The 18972-nt window shown below is 39.6% G+C and overlaps 1 protein-coding gene across 3 annotated transcripts in view; it reads right to left on the reverse strand.

Annotated features, from left to right (window-relative positions):
* Positions 1-18972, reverse strand: part of KIF6 (kinesin family member 6) — a 392154-nt gene that overhangs the window by 207148 nt on the left and 166034 nt on the right. For all 3 annotated transcript variants that reach the window (XM_045498079.1, XM_045498078.1, XM_045498080.1), the window contains 2 exons: positions 3185-3290; positions 1943-2081 (listed from right to left, as the gene is read on the reverse strand). In XM_045498079.1, the coding sequence (XP_045354035.1) occupies positions 1943-2081; positions 3185-3290 (245 nt within the window). The remainder of the gene's footprint in view (positions 1-1942; positions 2082-3184; positions 3291-18972) is intronic.

Below are 18972 nucleotides of genomic sequence, written 5' to 3' on the forward strand. Positions count from 1 at the left end.
TCCAACCTGGCTATGAGAAGCTTTGAAATTTCAGCAGCCTTTCTTGGTCATTAGCCGTTTGATAAGTATAAGCTTTGTGATGAGTAAATCTGAGCTGCTGTTTTTCCTTCTGAGTTTGCCCATCATGTACAGAGTCCCACCTCCCACCATGTAACACCACAGTGCTCAAAGCACCTGCTAGTCACTCACCTTGCCGGCTTTGGCCACCACTGTGAGGTTGGCAGGGCAGGCTTCACGTTCCTACTACTGAGGGGTAGGAAAGAGTTTTGCTGAATAGCTGTAGAGCGAATGCATGAAGAGCGAGGATGTCAATCCGGGTGTGAACTTCAGGTTCAGCGATCTTTTCACCATGGCTCCTACACGCCAGCACTTTGAATATGAGTCTCACAAGGAGGAGACCCTGCTCAGGTTGTTCTTGGTCAACAAAGACCAAGGGCAGCCCCACACAAGCAGTGGTTCCTGGATTTGGCAGTCAGTCAGGGAGATGAGGTAAGTCTCTCTGTCACTCTCTTATTTAAGTAAACATACATGTGTAAGCCCAGACTGTTCCCTGGCTGTCCTATCTCACCTCACCCCTCCTATGGGCACACAAATTCAGAAGCCCAGAGGGGGATTAAGAATTGGTCGGAGTGTTTAGCGGGAGCAGGTCCTAGAGACAACCAAAGCTAGGAAAAGAAGCAGAGCTCAGACTGGGACTGGGGCTGAGGCTGAGTCCTGGGCTGGGAGCATCCCTGGAGATGGACAGGGTAAGAGGGAAGAAAAGGAATGCAGGGTGAGACTGTGGGCAGCGCTCACAGACAAGGCCTCGTGTAGCAGAGTAATACATGGCTGACCCTACTGCTGCTGGCTGGCTGATAAAGGAGCTAAAACTCACTTGGATCAGGCATACGGGGTCTGCTAATACTCGGCTCAAAGTAGAGACTGAGGTCAATCAGGCAGTGTGCCTACCTTGTATGTGGTCTGTTTTTACCTCTTTATTAGTGGATGTCCTTCGTGTATGTTCTTTTCACGCATTTTTCACATTGAAGCTAAAAGACCCGTTGGTGCTTTTTAAAAACGAACAAACAAAAACACCTGTCTGTAAGCACTGACCTAAATAACCTCTTATGCATGTTTCAAGTCTGCAAATGTATCGACAATGTCAAATCTTGTACCAGAAGCTTGAAAGACAAGACAAGAAACAATACCAAAGAAATGCTGCGGAGACCTGAGGTCTAACCCACCCAACAGGGGCTCTTCAGAGGTAACCACCCACCCAGTCCCACTGGAGGCAGCTCCCTGCTCTCAGACCCCAAACACACTGCCTCCTAGAGCCAAAAAGGTTTCTATCTTGAACACTCTTCACTCACTTCCAAATTTGGGAACATCTGTAAGTAGAACCCGAAGCAGTAGATCTGGCTTTTAAATAAAAAGTTACATTTAAATCAATCTCTGCTCTTCATAAGCTAAATACCATTTGTCAGTTTTCAGCCACCATTTGAGTTTCGCCCACACACCAGCCACAAATTCTGGGCCATGGTGAGGCTGTGGTCAGCCCAGCGTCCGGTCAGTCAGCTAAAGATAACCCGCTAACTTTTTGGCTCAGAACTGTAACAGAAAGAACACAGCAGAATAGTCCAAAAATATATATTTTCTACAAAATTTAATGTTAAGAGATGGTGTGAAAAAGACCACACTTTTCAATAAACTGAAATATTCCCCCATAATGTAAATGTATCTGGCTAAAAACAAAGTAATTTTTTTTTCTTTTACAACGACTGTGTTTTTCACTAGCCACTACATTTTGTTTGTGGAAGGGACCTCTTCTAAATGAAAAGAAGCAGTGTGAACCGGAAGCAGGGCGGGGACCTAGGTGATGTGGCCAGGGGAAGACATGGAATTGTGCTCACTTCCTCTTTTAAGCCAGTAGAGGGTAAGTTCCTAATCACTTCAGAAAGGATACTGATTTCATTATCCCTCTGCTGTAGAAGGTCTCGTAGCTTTTTATATTCTTCCTCTTTTAATGGTTCTTGGCAGTCTTGATCTTTGATTTCCGAAGAGACTGTGCTTTTTCCATGGATCTTCTTGTCATTCAACAGTTTCTGTAAGACGAAATAAGAGCTTAGAGTCCGTATCTCTTTTCTTTTTTTTTTTTTTTTGTTAAACTTTTATTCGGTTTTGAGACACAGAGAGAGACAGAGCGTGAGTGGGAAGGGGGCAGAAAGAGAGGGAGACACAGAATCCGAAGCTGGCTCCAGGCTCTGAGCTGCCAGCACAGAGCCTGACATGGGGACCGAACCCATACAGTGAGGTCATGACCTGAGCCAAAGCCGGCCACTCAAATGACTGAGCCCCCCAGGCATCCTGTCTTTTCCAAATTTCTCAGTTTCTTGGACTCTTTTCCCCTTTGACAGTTCTTTGCACAAATTGGGCATGAATGTCCCTTCTTGCCTCCTTGTCTCTGCCAATGCAGCTGCCTTAGCTTCATGTGTCTTCTCCTTCTCCCTGCCTCTCTCCCCTCCCCTTCATCTTCTCTGCTATCATCTCTCTCCTTCCCTCAACGTGGCAATTCTTGCTCAAACATTATCTCCTCTTGAGCTTCTTTCTCCTTCTCCTTAACCCCACACCATTTGATTTACACTTTCAACAATAGCACTTATGATGTGTTACAATTATTCTTTCCACAGATGTCCTCTTCGTGACCTTTCTTATTCAATTTTGCTTTCCCGGGGCTTGGCCCATAGAAGACTCACAACAAATGCTTATCATCATAGTGAAGAATGCCAAATCACAAGGGAGGTAAAAATAAAGGTTAATGACATTCCCACTGTGTCATCATGAAAGGGTAAAACATAAGGCAGAGAAAAACTGAGGGTTTATATGGATAAATCTAATCTGCTGGGGAAAATGCAGGACACAACTTTCTTGATGTATCTTGAAAAGCAATGGTTCTTGAACATGGAATTATTCTGTGTACAAGGTAGAGATTCCTGGAAAAATAACTACAAGTTAGTCACTGGCAGGCAAGATATGACCTCTGAAGAAGTTCAATAAGCCCAGCTTTGTTTGAAGATCATGCCATTCAGGACATGAGAAGCTGGATCGTAACCTTTTCAGGGTTGTAAGAGTTGGTCAACTAGCAAACTGTATTGCAGTTTCAACATGGCAGACAATGGCTTCTACTAGAGGAAATGCTTAAATTTACCTTTAAATAATGGAAACAGTGATGAATTTTACGCATATCAGTGCCAACCTCTAGTCTACTCTCCGGATCTTGGTCTTCCAAAAAGGAGGTTATTAGTTTTTCCAGCCTAAAAATACATAATGTATGAGAAGCAACTATGAGCTAGAAACTTTAGAAATTTTAATGGTATTAGTTGGTTGGTTAACATTTGAAGTACAGGATACTGTTCCCATTTCTTTATGAAAATATAGTTATCTGATTTAACTATAAAATTTAAGGGGAAAGAAACATATTGACAAAGTGAAATCTGAAATGATGCAACTATTTGACTAATTTCCAATAAGTTTTCATACACGGCTTTCAATTTGAGTCATTTGATTTCTACAAAACATGCCCTCTGGCCAAGCTGAATTTCCATGCCTCTATGCCTAGCTACCACATTGCCAGAGAAAGTAATACAAAAGTTTTCTTTTTATTAGTTTCATTAAAGATTAAAGCACTCCACCTCAGCTGGGACCTCAGTGATGCTCCACAACCCTGTTAACCCTCCCTGGTTGACTTATTTTTTTAAAAAGCTTTTATTTAAATTCAAGTTAATTAACCTACAGTGTAATACTAGCGACAGGTGTACAATGTAGTGATTCCTTACTTCCATATACCACCCGGTGCTTAAAAAAATGGGCAGAAGACATGAATACACTTTTTTCCAAAGAAGACATACAGATGGCCAACAGACACACGAAAACATGCTCAACATCCCTGATCATCAGGAAAATACAAATCAAAACTACAGTGAGATATTATCTCACAACCGTCAGAATGGCTAAAATCCACAACACAAGAAACAACAGATGTTGGCAAGGATGCAGTGAAAGAGGAACCCTCTTGCACTGTTGGTGAGAACGCAAACTGGCGCAGCCACTCTGGAAAACAATATGGAGGTGCCTCAAAAAGTTAAAAATAGAACTACCCTACAATCCAGCAGTTGCCCTACAAGGTATTTACCTAAAAGTTCTAATCCCTGGTTGACATATACTCTTCACAGAGGCTGTTCCAAGACTTACCACAGCCCTCAAGCCTACCAAGACTCTCATTCTGTCAATACTGTAACTTCCCGCTCAACAGAGAAAGTCAGAGCTGTTCTGAGGACTCCTCCGATTTGCTCTTCCGTCACCTCAGAGCTTCTCTTCCTCACTACTCAGGCCCTCTTCTTTCTTTTACATATTCTGTGTAATATCTTTCCTTCTCCTGGCAGTTCTTGCCCCCTGGGCTCCCTTTAGGCTTCTCCCTGGGTTACCTCCTATTAATCACCTCCTTTCTCTTACCTCATTGTCACCTCTCCATACTCTTTCCCCTCTGCTTATAATGATGGTCAGAGTTTTTCCTATTCTAAGATGAAACAAAATAGAAAACAAAACACCTGTCCTTGGTGGGACCATCCAACCACTCTATTCTGAAGTCCTAGTTCAGTTTATGCATTTGTGTGCTTACTACAGTCTCCATTGTACTCCAGAGCCAGTGTAGCGCCTTAGCTCCCCAGTAGTTTATAAGCTCCACGAAGCAGTGCTTGGCTCTCATTCATCCTTGTGCTCCCCTCCCCGACCCGTATCTAGAGCGTGCACACTTGAAGTTCTCAGTACAAATGTGTTCATTAGTTAACGGATTCATTTCCAGGGAAATTATTCTCCTCTGTGTTGGGATAGAATGCTTTATAAGGAAGGTATAAGGACGGCAATCAGTATCTAAGATGCTAAGTATCATAATAGAGCAGCAGCATATCTTTCTCACATTATTATGAAAACATTTGCATACTATTGGCATCTTTTTTTTTTTTTTTTTTACCTGTATACATTTCCCTTCTGCTGTTAGTATCAGCCCACTCAAACTAGATGTAATGATTTCCATCTACAGCAGCTTTGGATTTCATTTTTATTTCTTCCTATAATCTGTGACATGTGACAGCTGATATTTACAGGTGTGAGACAATTTATATTATAATTTTTTTATGGAGTTTCCTCAGGTGGAGGAATACTTGTCATTTGCACTATTTGCTGATTGACATGTTTCTTTGTAGAACAGAGCTTCAAACCACCAGACACACAAAGAGATTCATTTCTGATACAAAGATTTTTTATGGCTTTTTATATAAAATATTATAAAAACACATGTTTATGAGAACAATTTCAAACAATGCAGATATGAATAAAGCAAATGTGTCTCTCCGGTTTCCTCTCCCCAACACCCTGCCATCATTTTCACCTTCTTTATTCACTCTCAATACCTTGGGAAATCTACTGCTAATAGTTGAAATATGTTCATCTAGCTCTTAACCAAGGCGTCTACCTATACCCATGTGTTTACGGATTTTGTGTTGCTTTTTACAACACAGAGATCACATTCTGAATAGTATTATGCACCATGATTTTTCTAAACAATTTATCACAGATAATCTTCCATTTCACTTCATTTTTGTCCTCATTTCATAACATTTTTAATGCATTAATATATTTCATTATTATATACTTCATTTTAATAGTTACATAGTATTCCATAGCATGGGTGTGCTGATCCTCTCATGATGAACACTCATTTGACATATTCATAGTTGCTACTTTCCTCTGTAACTATGAGGAGGACTGATCTACAATTCCCACCCAACCAGATTTCAAATGTTTCCGTACTTGTATTTTCCCTGAACACGTTTCTCAGAAATTCTGGAGCTCTTAAAAATCCCTATTAGTTCTAGGATATACCCACTCTTTAGAGTAAAAAAAAAAAAGCATTTGTGATTTTCAGTATATATACAATTTTCAACAGATACTCTCAGGTTAGAAGCAATGATTAATCTATTCTTCCTTTTGGCTTTTTCTTTAGAAGACAATTTCTTCTCTATAGTTTGTTCAGAAAGCATATATTCTAGGAAACATCCCATGAAGGAGGGCCAAAGTGGAATCCTAGTCCACAAGAAAGCACTGTAAGAAATAAGCCTGCTGATTAGCGGAGTGACCACACACAGATCATTCAATCCCGCTAGGCTTTGGCTACTCCATCAAGACTCTTGTCCTGAACAGTAATAGTATAGGCTTACAAGGAGGACTAGGAACTTCTGCCTAAATGAAAGAACTGGGTTGCTCTACCTTTTCTAGTACAAAACTAAATCTGGTACAAAACTAAGAATGAAGATCAGGCCTTTTGATATGCAAGTTTTTTTTCCTCAGTGCTTCAGACCACAGAGCCTCTTTAGATAAGAAAAATGCCTGGGCTTTCCTTCATACCTTTGATTTGTTGTAGAATTTATTTCCTTAACAACCAAGGACTTGGTCTAACAATTAAAATGCAGAAAAATGCCTAATTCAAATGTTCTTAATGTACTCCTCTAGTAGTTAAGAGTGAACGATTGACCCCAAATTCCCTGCATTTTCCTATCTCCCAAAATAGTTCCCAAGTTCATACCTAGTCACTGCCCCTGCTGAGGGCTCTCCCAGATGCCAGAACACTGCTGGATAGTGAAGAACTGTTTGCAGAAAAGGCTCTTTAGGGAGGTCAAATGATTATAATAAAGTCCGTTCTTTAGGAAAAGCCCAAGTAAACCAAAAACTACTTTTTCTCTGCTTTCACTAGGAGAAAGAATCCTAGGGGAGAAGTAAAAGTAAACGTATGCCATTCAGTTCTCATCCATATGGACAGGAAAGATCATAGATAATCTACCTGTGTTGGAACACATAACCTGGCTGATGGCAGGTGACTGACAGGTGTCTGGTGACTATGCGAGATGCCTCTGACACCTGTAGCCTAGTCCAGCGACTTGACTGTACTAAACATTCAGTATCTGAACACATAACAAGAACTGACCATATTTCCTATGTGCTTTACCTCCTTGAGACCACTTCATTCCTCTCTTTCTGTTGCCAGTTTTTCTTGCCAAAAAATGAAGTTTGTCTGCAGCCACATTTTGGTGGGAATTTAGGTTTAATAGTGTGAATAAAAAGGCAGAGCAAGGTAATTATCATTAAAAGTAGCTAATATTACTTGAGCAAGTACTAAATGCTAGATACTATTCTGTACCTTTTAAATACATCATTTCCTTAATCTTCACAACAACTAGGTGAGAAAAGTACTATTATCATCCCCTTACCTTAGGTGAGGAAACTAAGGTACAAAGGGGTTGAATATCTTGTCCAAGGTCACACAGCTAGCAAATGGCAGAGCTGGCATTCAAACTCAGGCAGGCTGACGTCAGAATCCGAGGTTTTATAGTTACCATACTATCGCAAAATTACTAACTTCATTTAAATACCATGCTGGGTAATGTATATCTAAAGGGAAATAACATACTTATGAGAATTCTTTGAGGAGGTAAATAGTTGAATAGATAAGCAAGAAATAACTGAGCAGCAGTTGCTTAGATCTTAACAAAGCCACTGACCAGCTTGGTTAATAAAAACAAGAGAAGTTGAGAAAGAATCAGAATGCCCCACACTAGCATATTAATTAAATTATTGCACCATTATGTACATGGTTAAGCAACTATTTAAAAAATGGTGAAAATGTGTATTTATTGACATTAAAAATATTTATGCTATATTATGGTAGGTAAACAATGAATCCCTTTACAGTACCCTATAACACACCCAAAAAGACAGAAGATAAGAAATAAAAAAAGGGAAGGAAGGAAGGAGGGTAGGAAGGAAAGAAGGGAGGGAGAGAGAGAAAGAAAGAGAAAAAGGAAAGAAGGAAGGAAGGAAGGAAGACAGAAAGAACAAAAGAACAAAAGAAAGAAAGAAAAAGAAAAGGAAACAAAGAGCAGCAATCCTGAGACTTCTGTCCAGTTGCCTTTGGCTCAAGAACATCTATTATCTCACTGTGAAAAGAGACCAGTGATCCAAACTAAACTTGCTCTTCTGCAACATTCTTATGATTATGTTACATTTATATATTGAGGGTGTTTATGATGTTTTCATTATTCTGAATTAATCTTTGTTAAAAAAAATTCTATGAACATGTTCCCATCAGTATTAACTTCTAAACATGGGTTAGAAACCCTATGTCTATGGTACTGGTTGTGAGAAACCTGGGAGAAAAGAGGAATGGGCATTCCTAAGAGCATAGCTAACCTGGGATCCTCAACCACAGGAACGACTAAAGGAGTTATGTCCCGGGGTGGGGGGCGGGGCAAGGGAGCATGCCTTCATAATTGAGGGACAAAGATAACAGAATTGTCCTACGGCACAATTTTATTCCAGGGAATTTACAAAAACAAGGCTAGGGATTCCAAAGCAATGGGACCTTGTCCTCTGATATTGAGGTGGAAAGAACAAGGCAATAAAAAATATCCCTATTGTTGGGTCAGGGCTATTTTGCGGTAGAACCATGGAAATGCCTAGTATCGCTGAGCTGATGGCTCTTAGGTCATCTGGCTTCTCACAGGTTCTGAGGCAGGAGTAGGCAGCTTATTCCAAACCACTAGGGAGGCGTTCTGATATAAAAACCTAACTGATATTAATTATACCCCAAAGCATCAAAACCTGCCTGACCTCTACCAATCATTTTGCCACTAAAGATGGCTCCATCAAGGATGGGTTGTTTCTTGGGTGCCTGGGTGGCTCAGTCGGTTAAATGTCTGACATTGGCTCAGGTCATAATCTCACGGCTCATGGGTTTGAGCCCTGTGTCAGGCTCTGTGCACACAGCTCAGAGCCTGGAGCCTGATTCAGATTCTGTGTCTCCATCTCTCTCTGCCCCTCTCCTGTTCACACTCCCTCTCTCTCTCTCTCTCTCTCTCTCTCTCGTGCGCGCGTGCGCGCTTGCTCTAAAAAATAAACATTAAATAATTTTTTTTTAAAAGATGGGCTGTTTCTTGATGGGCCTAAGTAGTGTGGATGCTGACAAACTATGGTTACATACTAACATGAGCAACGATCTCAGAAAGAACTGGAAAATAGTGATAAAGATCTAAGAAGAAACTTGATTACTCTTAACTTCTAGGAACACGAAAACCAAATAGGAGGGATGGGAGAATAGTTACACAATTTAAAAAACTGACCATGGTAGATAAGAAATGCAGCTGAACTGTTAGCTTGAAGGATCTCAAATTTTAATTAATTCATCAACCTCTGTTGGTCACAAATTTCTCATTTGGAAAACGTGTGAAATAATATCATCTCTAAACTCTTTATGCTCTATGAAATAAGATATTGCAAGGAAAAAACAGAGGATATTTATTGTCTTATTTATTGACCATCAATGCCTTGAGATTCAAAGTGTGAACAGTAAGTCAACTTAAAGGCATCACCTGGGAACCTCTTGGAAATGCAGAGTCACAGGCCCCATCCGAGACCTACTGAACAAGAACTCAGGCCCCATACCAGACCTGCTGAATCTGCACTTCAGCAACATTCCTGGGTCATCTAAATGCACATTAATATTTAAGAGGCATTACAATGAGGCAATCTATTGTTGAACGTTTTTTTAAAAATTTTTTAAATTTTTTTCTTTAATTTTATATTCAAGACAGAGAGAGAAAGAGAGAGAGAGCATGCAAGCAGGGGAGGGGCAGAGAGATGGAGACAGAATCTGAAGCAGTCTCCCGGCTCTGAGCTGTCAGTACAGAGCTCGATGCGGGGTTTGAACTCACGAGCAGTGAGATCATGACCTGAGCTGAAGTCGGGTGCTTAACCGACTGAGCCACCCAGGCATCCCATCTATTGTTGAATGTTGAGTCAAGAATATATACGTTGTCTTTTCAGCCCTGGAAACCAAACAATGACTTGCAATGTTAAAGAGTAACATCCCTTGATGGTCAACTATGTCCTGGCCACTGTGTGTGTGTGTGTGTGTGTGTGTGTTTTTAATTTAATTGGAAAAAGAATTAGAGAGAATCTCATAGTCTGGTTCTCTTTATAACTGCCTTTCTCCAATTATTTTATTACTACTTTTATTGAAAATCCATTACACGTCAGAAACTCACATATGCCTTTTGTTATTGATCTGTACCATAAGCCTATAAATTATTTTCCCTCCTCCATAGATGAGGACAGGAGAGCTCAGAAGTCAAGTAACTCGCATCCTGTTACAAATTTAGAAAACGGGATTTAAAAACAGGTCTTTTGAATCAGAAATATCCACTCTTTCTGCACATATCACAAAGCTTCTCAATCAATTCAGCAAAATACCTTGCACTTGCCATAATCCGTTATACTAAGTTTGTACTGGCCATTCAAACTTTTTCGTAGATTTTTTTTATTTTTTAATAAATAAAGATGCAAACCACAAGCTCAACTTTGTGTCTGGCAACTCAAAGAAAAGAATTTTTAACAGGATGTGACAGTGAGGTTCTTGAGACCTAATGGTGGGGGGCAAAGGAAGCCTTTATTTTGACTTTGCTAACATGACAGGCCTCTTTTCTGCAGTGTGACCTCTAAAACATACAGTGTTGGGATAGCATGTAATTTACAAAAAGAAAGTTCTGACAAGAACAAAACTTTCACAATTTATGATTAACTACAATCCACAGGACACGAAAAACTGAAGGCTGAAAGTGTGCCAACAGGACCATGACCAAAGGAAACTACACAAATATTTTTCAGGGTCATTAGTTTCATGTTTATTTTTTGTTAGATTCTGCTGAAAACAGCATTCCCAATTGGCTTAAAGGTGGTTACTTCAAGAGTTTTTTCTTTTGGTCCGTGACAAGTATTATATACATTACACACTCCCCCAGCTCTAATCAGTAAGTGAAAGACACGGACCCTCATGTGCAAGGAATTGAGTTCAATGTCAGCCACTTTGTTGGAATGAGCCCTTTTTAATAACAGTAGGCGGCCAGAAAACTCATGGTTTCTGTGTTGCAGAGGAAATTCCTATGCAGAGTTTACCTTCAAGATTTGTCTCAGGAATGAGTATTTCCTTGACCTCTATAAAAGCTCAGTTCTATGGCACCTCAAGAGTATAGTTGCACAACTGCTTGAGACTCCAGTGTTTTAAAATGGCAACTGTGAAAAATCCACATCAAAACCCACACTCGTTTGCCTCTTTAATGGTGAATGTATGGCCTATTTATAGGAAAATGCATTTGCGGCCATGTACTTCAGTTTATGGAATTTTCAAACACTAATTTGAAATAATTTTTAAATAAACTAAACAACTTTGAAGATACTGAAGACTTTTGATTTTTGTTTTTGTTGTTGCTTTTTTGTTTTTTTCCCCCCCAGCACTTTAGTATTTTTAAAGGCATATTTTAAAAGCTCTTTTATAATGCAATGATGAAGGCTTTTGAGAAGTTATAAAAATTGATTCTGATTTTGTCAATCCAGATATTCACATACCCAATTTAAAGGCACATATTTCTTGAAATGATCAAACATTTTACCTTAAGTAGACATAGAAAGGTTCAGTGGTTTAGCACAAATGTAAATAAGAAATGAAAATAACATAAACTCATCAATCTACAGATACTAATAACCACCTCTTTAAATTCTGTATGGATCTTTTGAACTCTTTGTTTGCTATAGGCAAACACTATGTGATTTGTGTTTCCTACAAACATGAATCTCATCTACATAAATCCATAATAAATGAGAAACTGACTTGCAGGAAAGAGAATGGTGGCATGGTAGGATGGGGGTAGAGAGGCTAGTTAGCGAGCAGCACTGCTCGAGGTAGGAATATATTATAAAAGACAAGTCACATTTGGGAAGGCAGCAATAACAGTCAACAGAAACACGGTAGAAAATGTTTCCTGCCATTGCAGCAGAGGCTGAAGGAGCTGAGAGAGAAGTTAAAACAAGTAGGAAGAGACAGATGCCTAAGGCAAGGGGAAAAAGGCCAATTGGATTACAGTGTGCAGAAGCTACCAAGAAAGCCCCTCTGAGGACTTTGGATGGTGAGGACATCAAGTGTGGGGAATGAGGAAAGACAGGAGAGAGTGGGGAGAGTGGCAGGAAGGGAGCAAGTGGGGGGGGGGGGTTTGGGGGGACAGGGATAGGAAGGTGGGGCAAGGAGAGGAATGGGGTGAAGAGGAATGGGGACCTCAGTGGATAAAACCTATGGAACAGAAGTTGACTGGGAAATTTGGAGGAATAGGGCCTTTGGAAATGGATTGGGCTTTCCCACTGTTACATGTCTCCATGGTTAGTTTTCCATTGACAGATTCTCCTGCCAGTCCATTAATTTGAAGGCATAGTGAGAGCTTTATCCGCCCCCTGCTCCAACTCTCTGAATTCCTTTTCTATAATTCTGTCTTGCATGAAATTATATTTTTAGATAACACTGAACTTTAGAGATAAACATTTCTCAGCTGGTTCCTTTAGCAAAAATTTTAAACAACAGCCTTGGTTTATTTATATACAAAAATGCAGAACATATATATTATTTTAATGAAAAAGTTGTAAAAATTTCTAAAGATTTTAAAAGATTTTGTTATGTGAAAATACAAAGTAAATCCTTGTGGATATGTTTCCATTTCATAATAAATAATTAGTATTATTCTATCATATGGAAAATGGTATACAGCTGTTTATAAAACATGTGTATGAAACATATATGAAACATATGTATATGAAACATGTATATGAAACGTGTTCATGTAATATAAATCTAGAACAAATTTATGTAAATTGAGCCATACTTTATCACTCAGTTCTACATTAAATTAAAGATGGGTTTACAAAGTTAACAAGAGACCCTAAGATGCAATAAAAATCAAAGGAATATTGAAAACTTAATAATATTAAATGTCTTCTTAAAAATGACCATTAAACAATTAACAACAATGATGTAAGACCTACATAAAGAAAAGTGAAGGGGCACCTGGGTGGCTCAGTCAGTTAAGTGTCTGACTCTTGATTTCAGCTCAGGTTATGATCTCACAGGCATGAGATTGAGTCCCATGTCAGGCTCTGTGCAGGGCATGAAGCCTACTTAAGATTCTCTCTCTCCTGTACACTCTTGCTCTTTCTCAAAAAAAAAAAAAAAAAAAAAAAAAAAAGAAAGAAAGAAAAGAAAAGGAAAAATACAGAGAAAGAATGAAGAAGACAAGAACACACTGAGAGTCTTAATATGCTCTTGAGTTGGAAGATGTACGACTGTAAACTCTCCCTAAGGTTATACATATACACATACAACCCACAAAATTTTGTATACATTTTTGTGGGTGAAGAGTCCACAAATCCCCCCAAATCTGTACATAGTCCCCACATGCTAAAGATGTACATACATATTGATACGAGGTGTCACAATTGAATGAAAATACAGGTTTAAAAACAGTAAATAAAGCATGAGTTCATTTTTATTAAAATACATATTTATATGTATTCATTGAAAATGTTGAAGGATTACAACCAAATAATAACAGTTGTTATCTTTAAAAAAATTTTTTTAATGTTTATTTATTTTTGAGAGAGGGAGAGACAGAGCACAAGCAGGGGAGGAGCAGAGAGACAGGGAGACACAGAATCTGAAACAGGCTCCAGGCTCTGAGCCATCAGCACAGAGCCTGATGCGGCCCGAATTCAGGAGCCATGAGATCATGACCTGAGCTGAAGTAGGACACTTAGCCACTGAACCACCCATGCGCCCCAACAATTGTTATCTTTGAGTGGCAGAATTACCAGTAGTTTCTATTTTCTTTTTGTTTTTTTGTCCATTAGCACTTTTCCACAATGAACATGAAGAGTTGGTAAAATAAAAAATTATAAAACCCCTACATTCTCAAAGCAAAATTAAAAAAAAAAAACAGATGAAATTCAAAAAGTTAATTTACAGTATTTCGTGTTGCTTTCCTTGAAATTGATGCTATAGGAGAGAGATACACTTTATTTGCTATTATTGGGTCCTTGGAACGAATTAGGTCCTTTGGTTAAAACCCAAAGCCATTCCTCTGTTGCTTCCAGATGGGTTTGATTTGTTAATATGATCTAATTACTTATTTTATGGCCTCGATTACAGTGGTTGGTGGCTATTTCTGCATTTGTTTATCCATCCTTTGAGCAAGCTACCAGGTGTTAGACGTTGCTATAATTTATTATTTCCATAAGTGCACATTTTCACACTGTGGGTTTTCTTCAAGTGGCATAAACTATATAAAACTGTAATTAGAACAAACATTTGTTTCAGGAAGTCTTTAAAAATACCCAGTTCCATGTATATGCAAACTTTTCCTGTGAAAAGGTTATTGGGGAAAGCAAGAGAGAAATACAAGTATTGCTGGTTGTGATGAAGGGCTCATTCCTTCTTTGACAAGAATTCCCTGGAGCTCACAAAACCCAACGAGCAAAAAGCATTAGCAGTGGAGAAAGCATTAAATAACTGGAAGAATGAAACAGTATGTTCATGCTTTCCCACTCAAGACTTTCTAATTTAGAATCAAGTACTTGGGCTTCTGATGAAAGAGCTGTCCAGGCCAAAAGAATCCAGTGTGTCAACCACAGTCCAACAAATAAAATCACCATTCACACCTTGTTCCCCTTTTCATTATCTGCCTTCAATATTCATTCGCTTGGCCTATTAGAACCCAAAGCACTTAAACTATAGGAGAATAAAATAAGCATTAAAGTACAGAAACAGCCCTAACATGGAGACAGGCCTTTTTAATCATATTAGATAACTATGTCTTAAGAACTCAAATGCTTCCATAAACTACCCAAGGATAATTAACACAAGCTGTAGGCCATGCTTTTAGTTTTTGCTTTAATATCTTCAAAATGGAGTGTCAGGACCAAAAACACTTTGTACGAAAGTGGAGAGACCTCATCTGTAGTGAATTATATCTCATGAATGACTTCAGAGATCTGATCTCTTATAAAATGAGCATTAGCCGTTAATGACGTCTGGGATATTTAATCCGCAAAGCTAAGATTATTGCTTTATAGCCAGCCATATTAGAAGACAGAGTAAGGATGCCTAGGATCCAAGAGATGTGAACCCAGGGCCACTTAGCAGATAATCCCTCACTTTTTTTTTTTTTTTTTTGGTAAACAATACTTGATTACTTGGGTCACTCCTATTCAGGAGGTGTGAATTAATCTTTCGGGAAACACTAACCATGATAGGAGATGTTTCTCATTCTCTCCCCACTGAACACAGGTAGGAAAGAACTGCATTTAGGGCTTAAATTTGTCACTGCATAAAGGGAGACTCTAAAATGATAGGGAATAAAAATCAGGAATGTGCTAACTTCTTCATTCTTACGTTTATTCAGAAAACATTTACTGCCTGCTGGCCATGAAGCAGGTGTTGGATATATAAAGACAGTAAGACATATTGAAGTCTATTCACCTTAACTTCCCCTGGATCTTGATCTTTAAAAATCTCTGAGGCCATGTTCAATGGTACTTTTTTTTTTTTTTTTTAAGGGCCAAACAAAAATGCCAATTAGTTGTTTTTAAGGCAAAACGACTCATGGAAATTATGCAAATAAAAACTCCGATCATATAAAAAAAACCTGAAATCAGGTTACAAATATTGCACTGGACACACGCACTAAAAATCTGTTGTTTATATGAAATTCAAATTTAACTGGATGTCCTGCATTTTTATTTGCTAGACCTGGCCACCCTAAGCAGAAAGCCAGAAAGTCCGCAGGCCATCCAGCGCCAAGCTGGCCTGTGGGTGCGCATGGCTGTGGTGCCTGGCCCCGGGCATGCAGAAGGGCACACACGACTGCTGCCGGGTTCCCAACCCACCCACCAGTAATAAAGACAGGCGAGGCCTGATGCTGCTTTCTTTCCTCAGGGCACCAAAGGAACTGCGAGTCCTGTCCACAGCACCTGAACATTTCCACGCCACTACTAATACACTATGCTTTCAATTGATTTTAAAGCTAAAAATTCAGAGAGTGATAAAACCGTTTAGAACTCTCGGGGAGCCAGCATTGGTGAAGGCTGATCTCAGGAAAAAACCCAACTCGGTAGAAATCTTCTGGAAGTCACGTCATTTCTCTGGATCTGTTTATGAATCCATAAAATAAGGAAACCAGACCATACACAGCCCTGATCGTATTGAGCCTCCTCTATCTGAAATGTTCTCCCTGTCCAACTTTCTTTTCTAAATTTTGTCTCAACTCACGAGTCTGCCAAAAGTCATCCCTGATCTTCCCACTCAAAAATAATTTCCGCTCTGGGGCATCTGGGTGGCTCAGTTGGTTGAACGTCTGACTTGGGCTCAGGTCATGATCTCACAGTTCATGAGTTTGAGCCCCGCATCAGGCTCACTGCTGTCAGTGCAGTGCTATCTCTCTGCCCCTCCCCTACTTAGGCGCTCTCTCTCTCTCTCTTAAAAATGAATGGACATTAAAAAAAAAAGTAATTTCTGCCTTTCCAACTATCCCACACTTTGTATCAGGTGTGGTATACCACCTTTTACCTCACATCGCCGATATTTATGTATTTGTCTTGTCTCTTACAAGGCTGAAGCTCCCTAAAGCCAGAGTCTGTCACTAATTTCATCTTGGTTGTCCCCACCCTGCCATTCCAGCACAAAGTACCATCTTTTGTTTAATGCCCCTGCTGTGGGCTGAGGACACAGCCTTTTCTTTGTGCCTCTGAGGAAACAGCCTTTTTAGAGGCAGAAGTTGTTGGCCAGGCATTTTTCTGATTCAAGTCAGCCTCTCTAAAATGTCCTGCCTTTGTAAAGAGCTGAGCTGTGGCAAGCAGAAATAAAAATAGCTAAAGCAAGGAACTTACTATTGCACACACTGCTGAGGTTGTGTGATTGCGGTAGAAAAGTCTGCGTTTTAAAAGGCTGACTGGGGGCACTTATGGACTGAGCAGAGAAGTTGCTTTAACAACAAAAGTATGGATCAACATTCGAACCAGAAAGCGTGGCCAGTGTGGGAGCAGACGGACAGCTCCCCTGAGTCAGAAGCCAAGGCAGAACCAGAACCATGAGAGAAGGGTACCTAAGCTAGAATCAGAAGCAACCCTACCCTAGGAGAGGGCAGACAGCTGGACTAGACCCACATAATAAGTTATTACAAACTTACATACTATCTGCAAAGAATATTTGTGAAAGTCGTAAAGTGCTTTTCAAGAAAAGAACACCGAGAATGCTAAAACATGAATATCAAACTCAAATCTTTTAGAAACAAATATGTGTAAACTGTACTTTCCTAACTGAGTGAGGAAACACAATGGTTCCAAGCCCAGCTAAGCCAAGGAAGAAGATTCTGTGCACTACCTGGAAGGATGCCCAGGGAAGCCATGGGCAGGACAGGGTCACCCAGGGAGTCCCCAAAGAGTAAGTAATATCCTGTGTTTATGAGGTTGGGCAAGAGGTGATCCCAGGGTTTCTTTCCAGTCATCTGAGCCATCATCTCCACATGTCTAGTTGTGTGACATATTCAACATAAGCCATCTGAGAACATGTTTCTGTGAAATCAGTGATACTGACTGAAACAAACAAACAAAAATCCCATACATTTCTATTACCCTTTGACTGATAATAATGAAGAATGAAGGCATGAACTTTGGAAAAGTTAGTCATTTGACCCAAATGGTGGCTAATAAGAATAATTAGGATCTGTCCCTGTGTTTCTTAGCAACTACCTCATAGGTTAGTGGCCCCATGATTACTTGAACTATGAGGAATTTCATTATTGGCATGAAATCTTGAGTTTTATCAGCTGTGGTTACTTGTACATAAACTGTCTAGTATTAAAACAAGCACTGGTGAATCTGTTTCTAACATACCAAAAATGAGCCAATTGCAGTGGGTGGATATTTACTTTATGGCCCTGTTTTCCATCTTAGTTCAGAAGCCAATCCCTTAGGGTACAAAGGGGGATACATTTCCACACCTTGTCTCTTATCAGACATTCTGGATAAGATCATTTCTATACAACAGAGTGAATGAACAACAGTGAAGACAATCCAGAATTCCAGGTAGACTTTAGTTTCTGACAGTGAAGAATGTGGAAAGAGCAAGCCTATTCTAGAATACAGCTTGCAGTTTGCCCTGTAAATGCCTCAGAAACAGGATCCGGGTGAGGGTCATTATTACACCTCACTTCTTTGTGGCTCAAGGGCCACAAAAGAACAGCTCGGGAGACAAGACAAAACAGGATTCACATTCTGACTCTGTATTTCATCTTGCTAGCTGCATGTTATCTGCCTCATGAAATTATTGTGGAGTTTTTATTAGATGATGCATGTAAAAAATTAATGCAATGCCTATCAGCAAACACTCAATACATGGCACTTACTTTTGCCATAATTATTATTGCATGTTTGCCGAGTGATTTGGTTATAACTTAAGGAAAATGTTATGAGTTAGAGAGTATTTCACTTTTGTATCTTGAACATGACTTAAATGCCTTTATTTCATCTGATCTTAAAGTGATGCATGCCCAATGCAAAAAGTTTAGAAAATATAGAATGAAAAAGATAATTCCAATCTTAAAACCCAGAGATAACACTGTGAAACTTTGGTGTTTACCTTTCCAGACTTGTTTGTAAGTGTGCGTGTGTGTGTGTGTGTGTGTGTGTGTGTGTGTGTAAGTGTATACATATAAATGCATTTTTGTCACAAAAGCAACAGAACACATATTTTGGAAGTGTACCCAGGTCAATATATAAATAGGTCTTCATTGACATTGATAATTGCTGCATTATAGTCAATTAAATGAATGTATCACAACTCAATTCCCTATTGTAAATGATGTAAAAAATAACTTTTCACGGGGCGCCTGGGTGGCGCAGTCGGTTAAGCGTCCAACTTCAGCCAGGTCACGATCTCGTGGTCCGTGAGTTCGAGCCCCGCGTCGGGCTCTGGGCTGATGGCTTAGAGCCTGGAGCCTGTTTCCGATTCTGTGTCTC

The sequence above is a fragment of the Leopardus geoffroyi genome, chromosome B2, assembly GCF_018350155.1.
Source record: "Leopardus geoffroyi isolate Oge1 chromosome B2, O.geoffroyi_Oge1_pat1.0, whole genome shotgun sequence".
Classification (NCBI taxonomy): Eukaryota; Metazoa; Chordata; class Mammalia; order Carnivora; family Felidae; genus Leopardus; species Leopardus geoffroyi.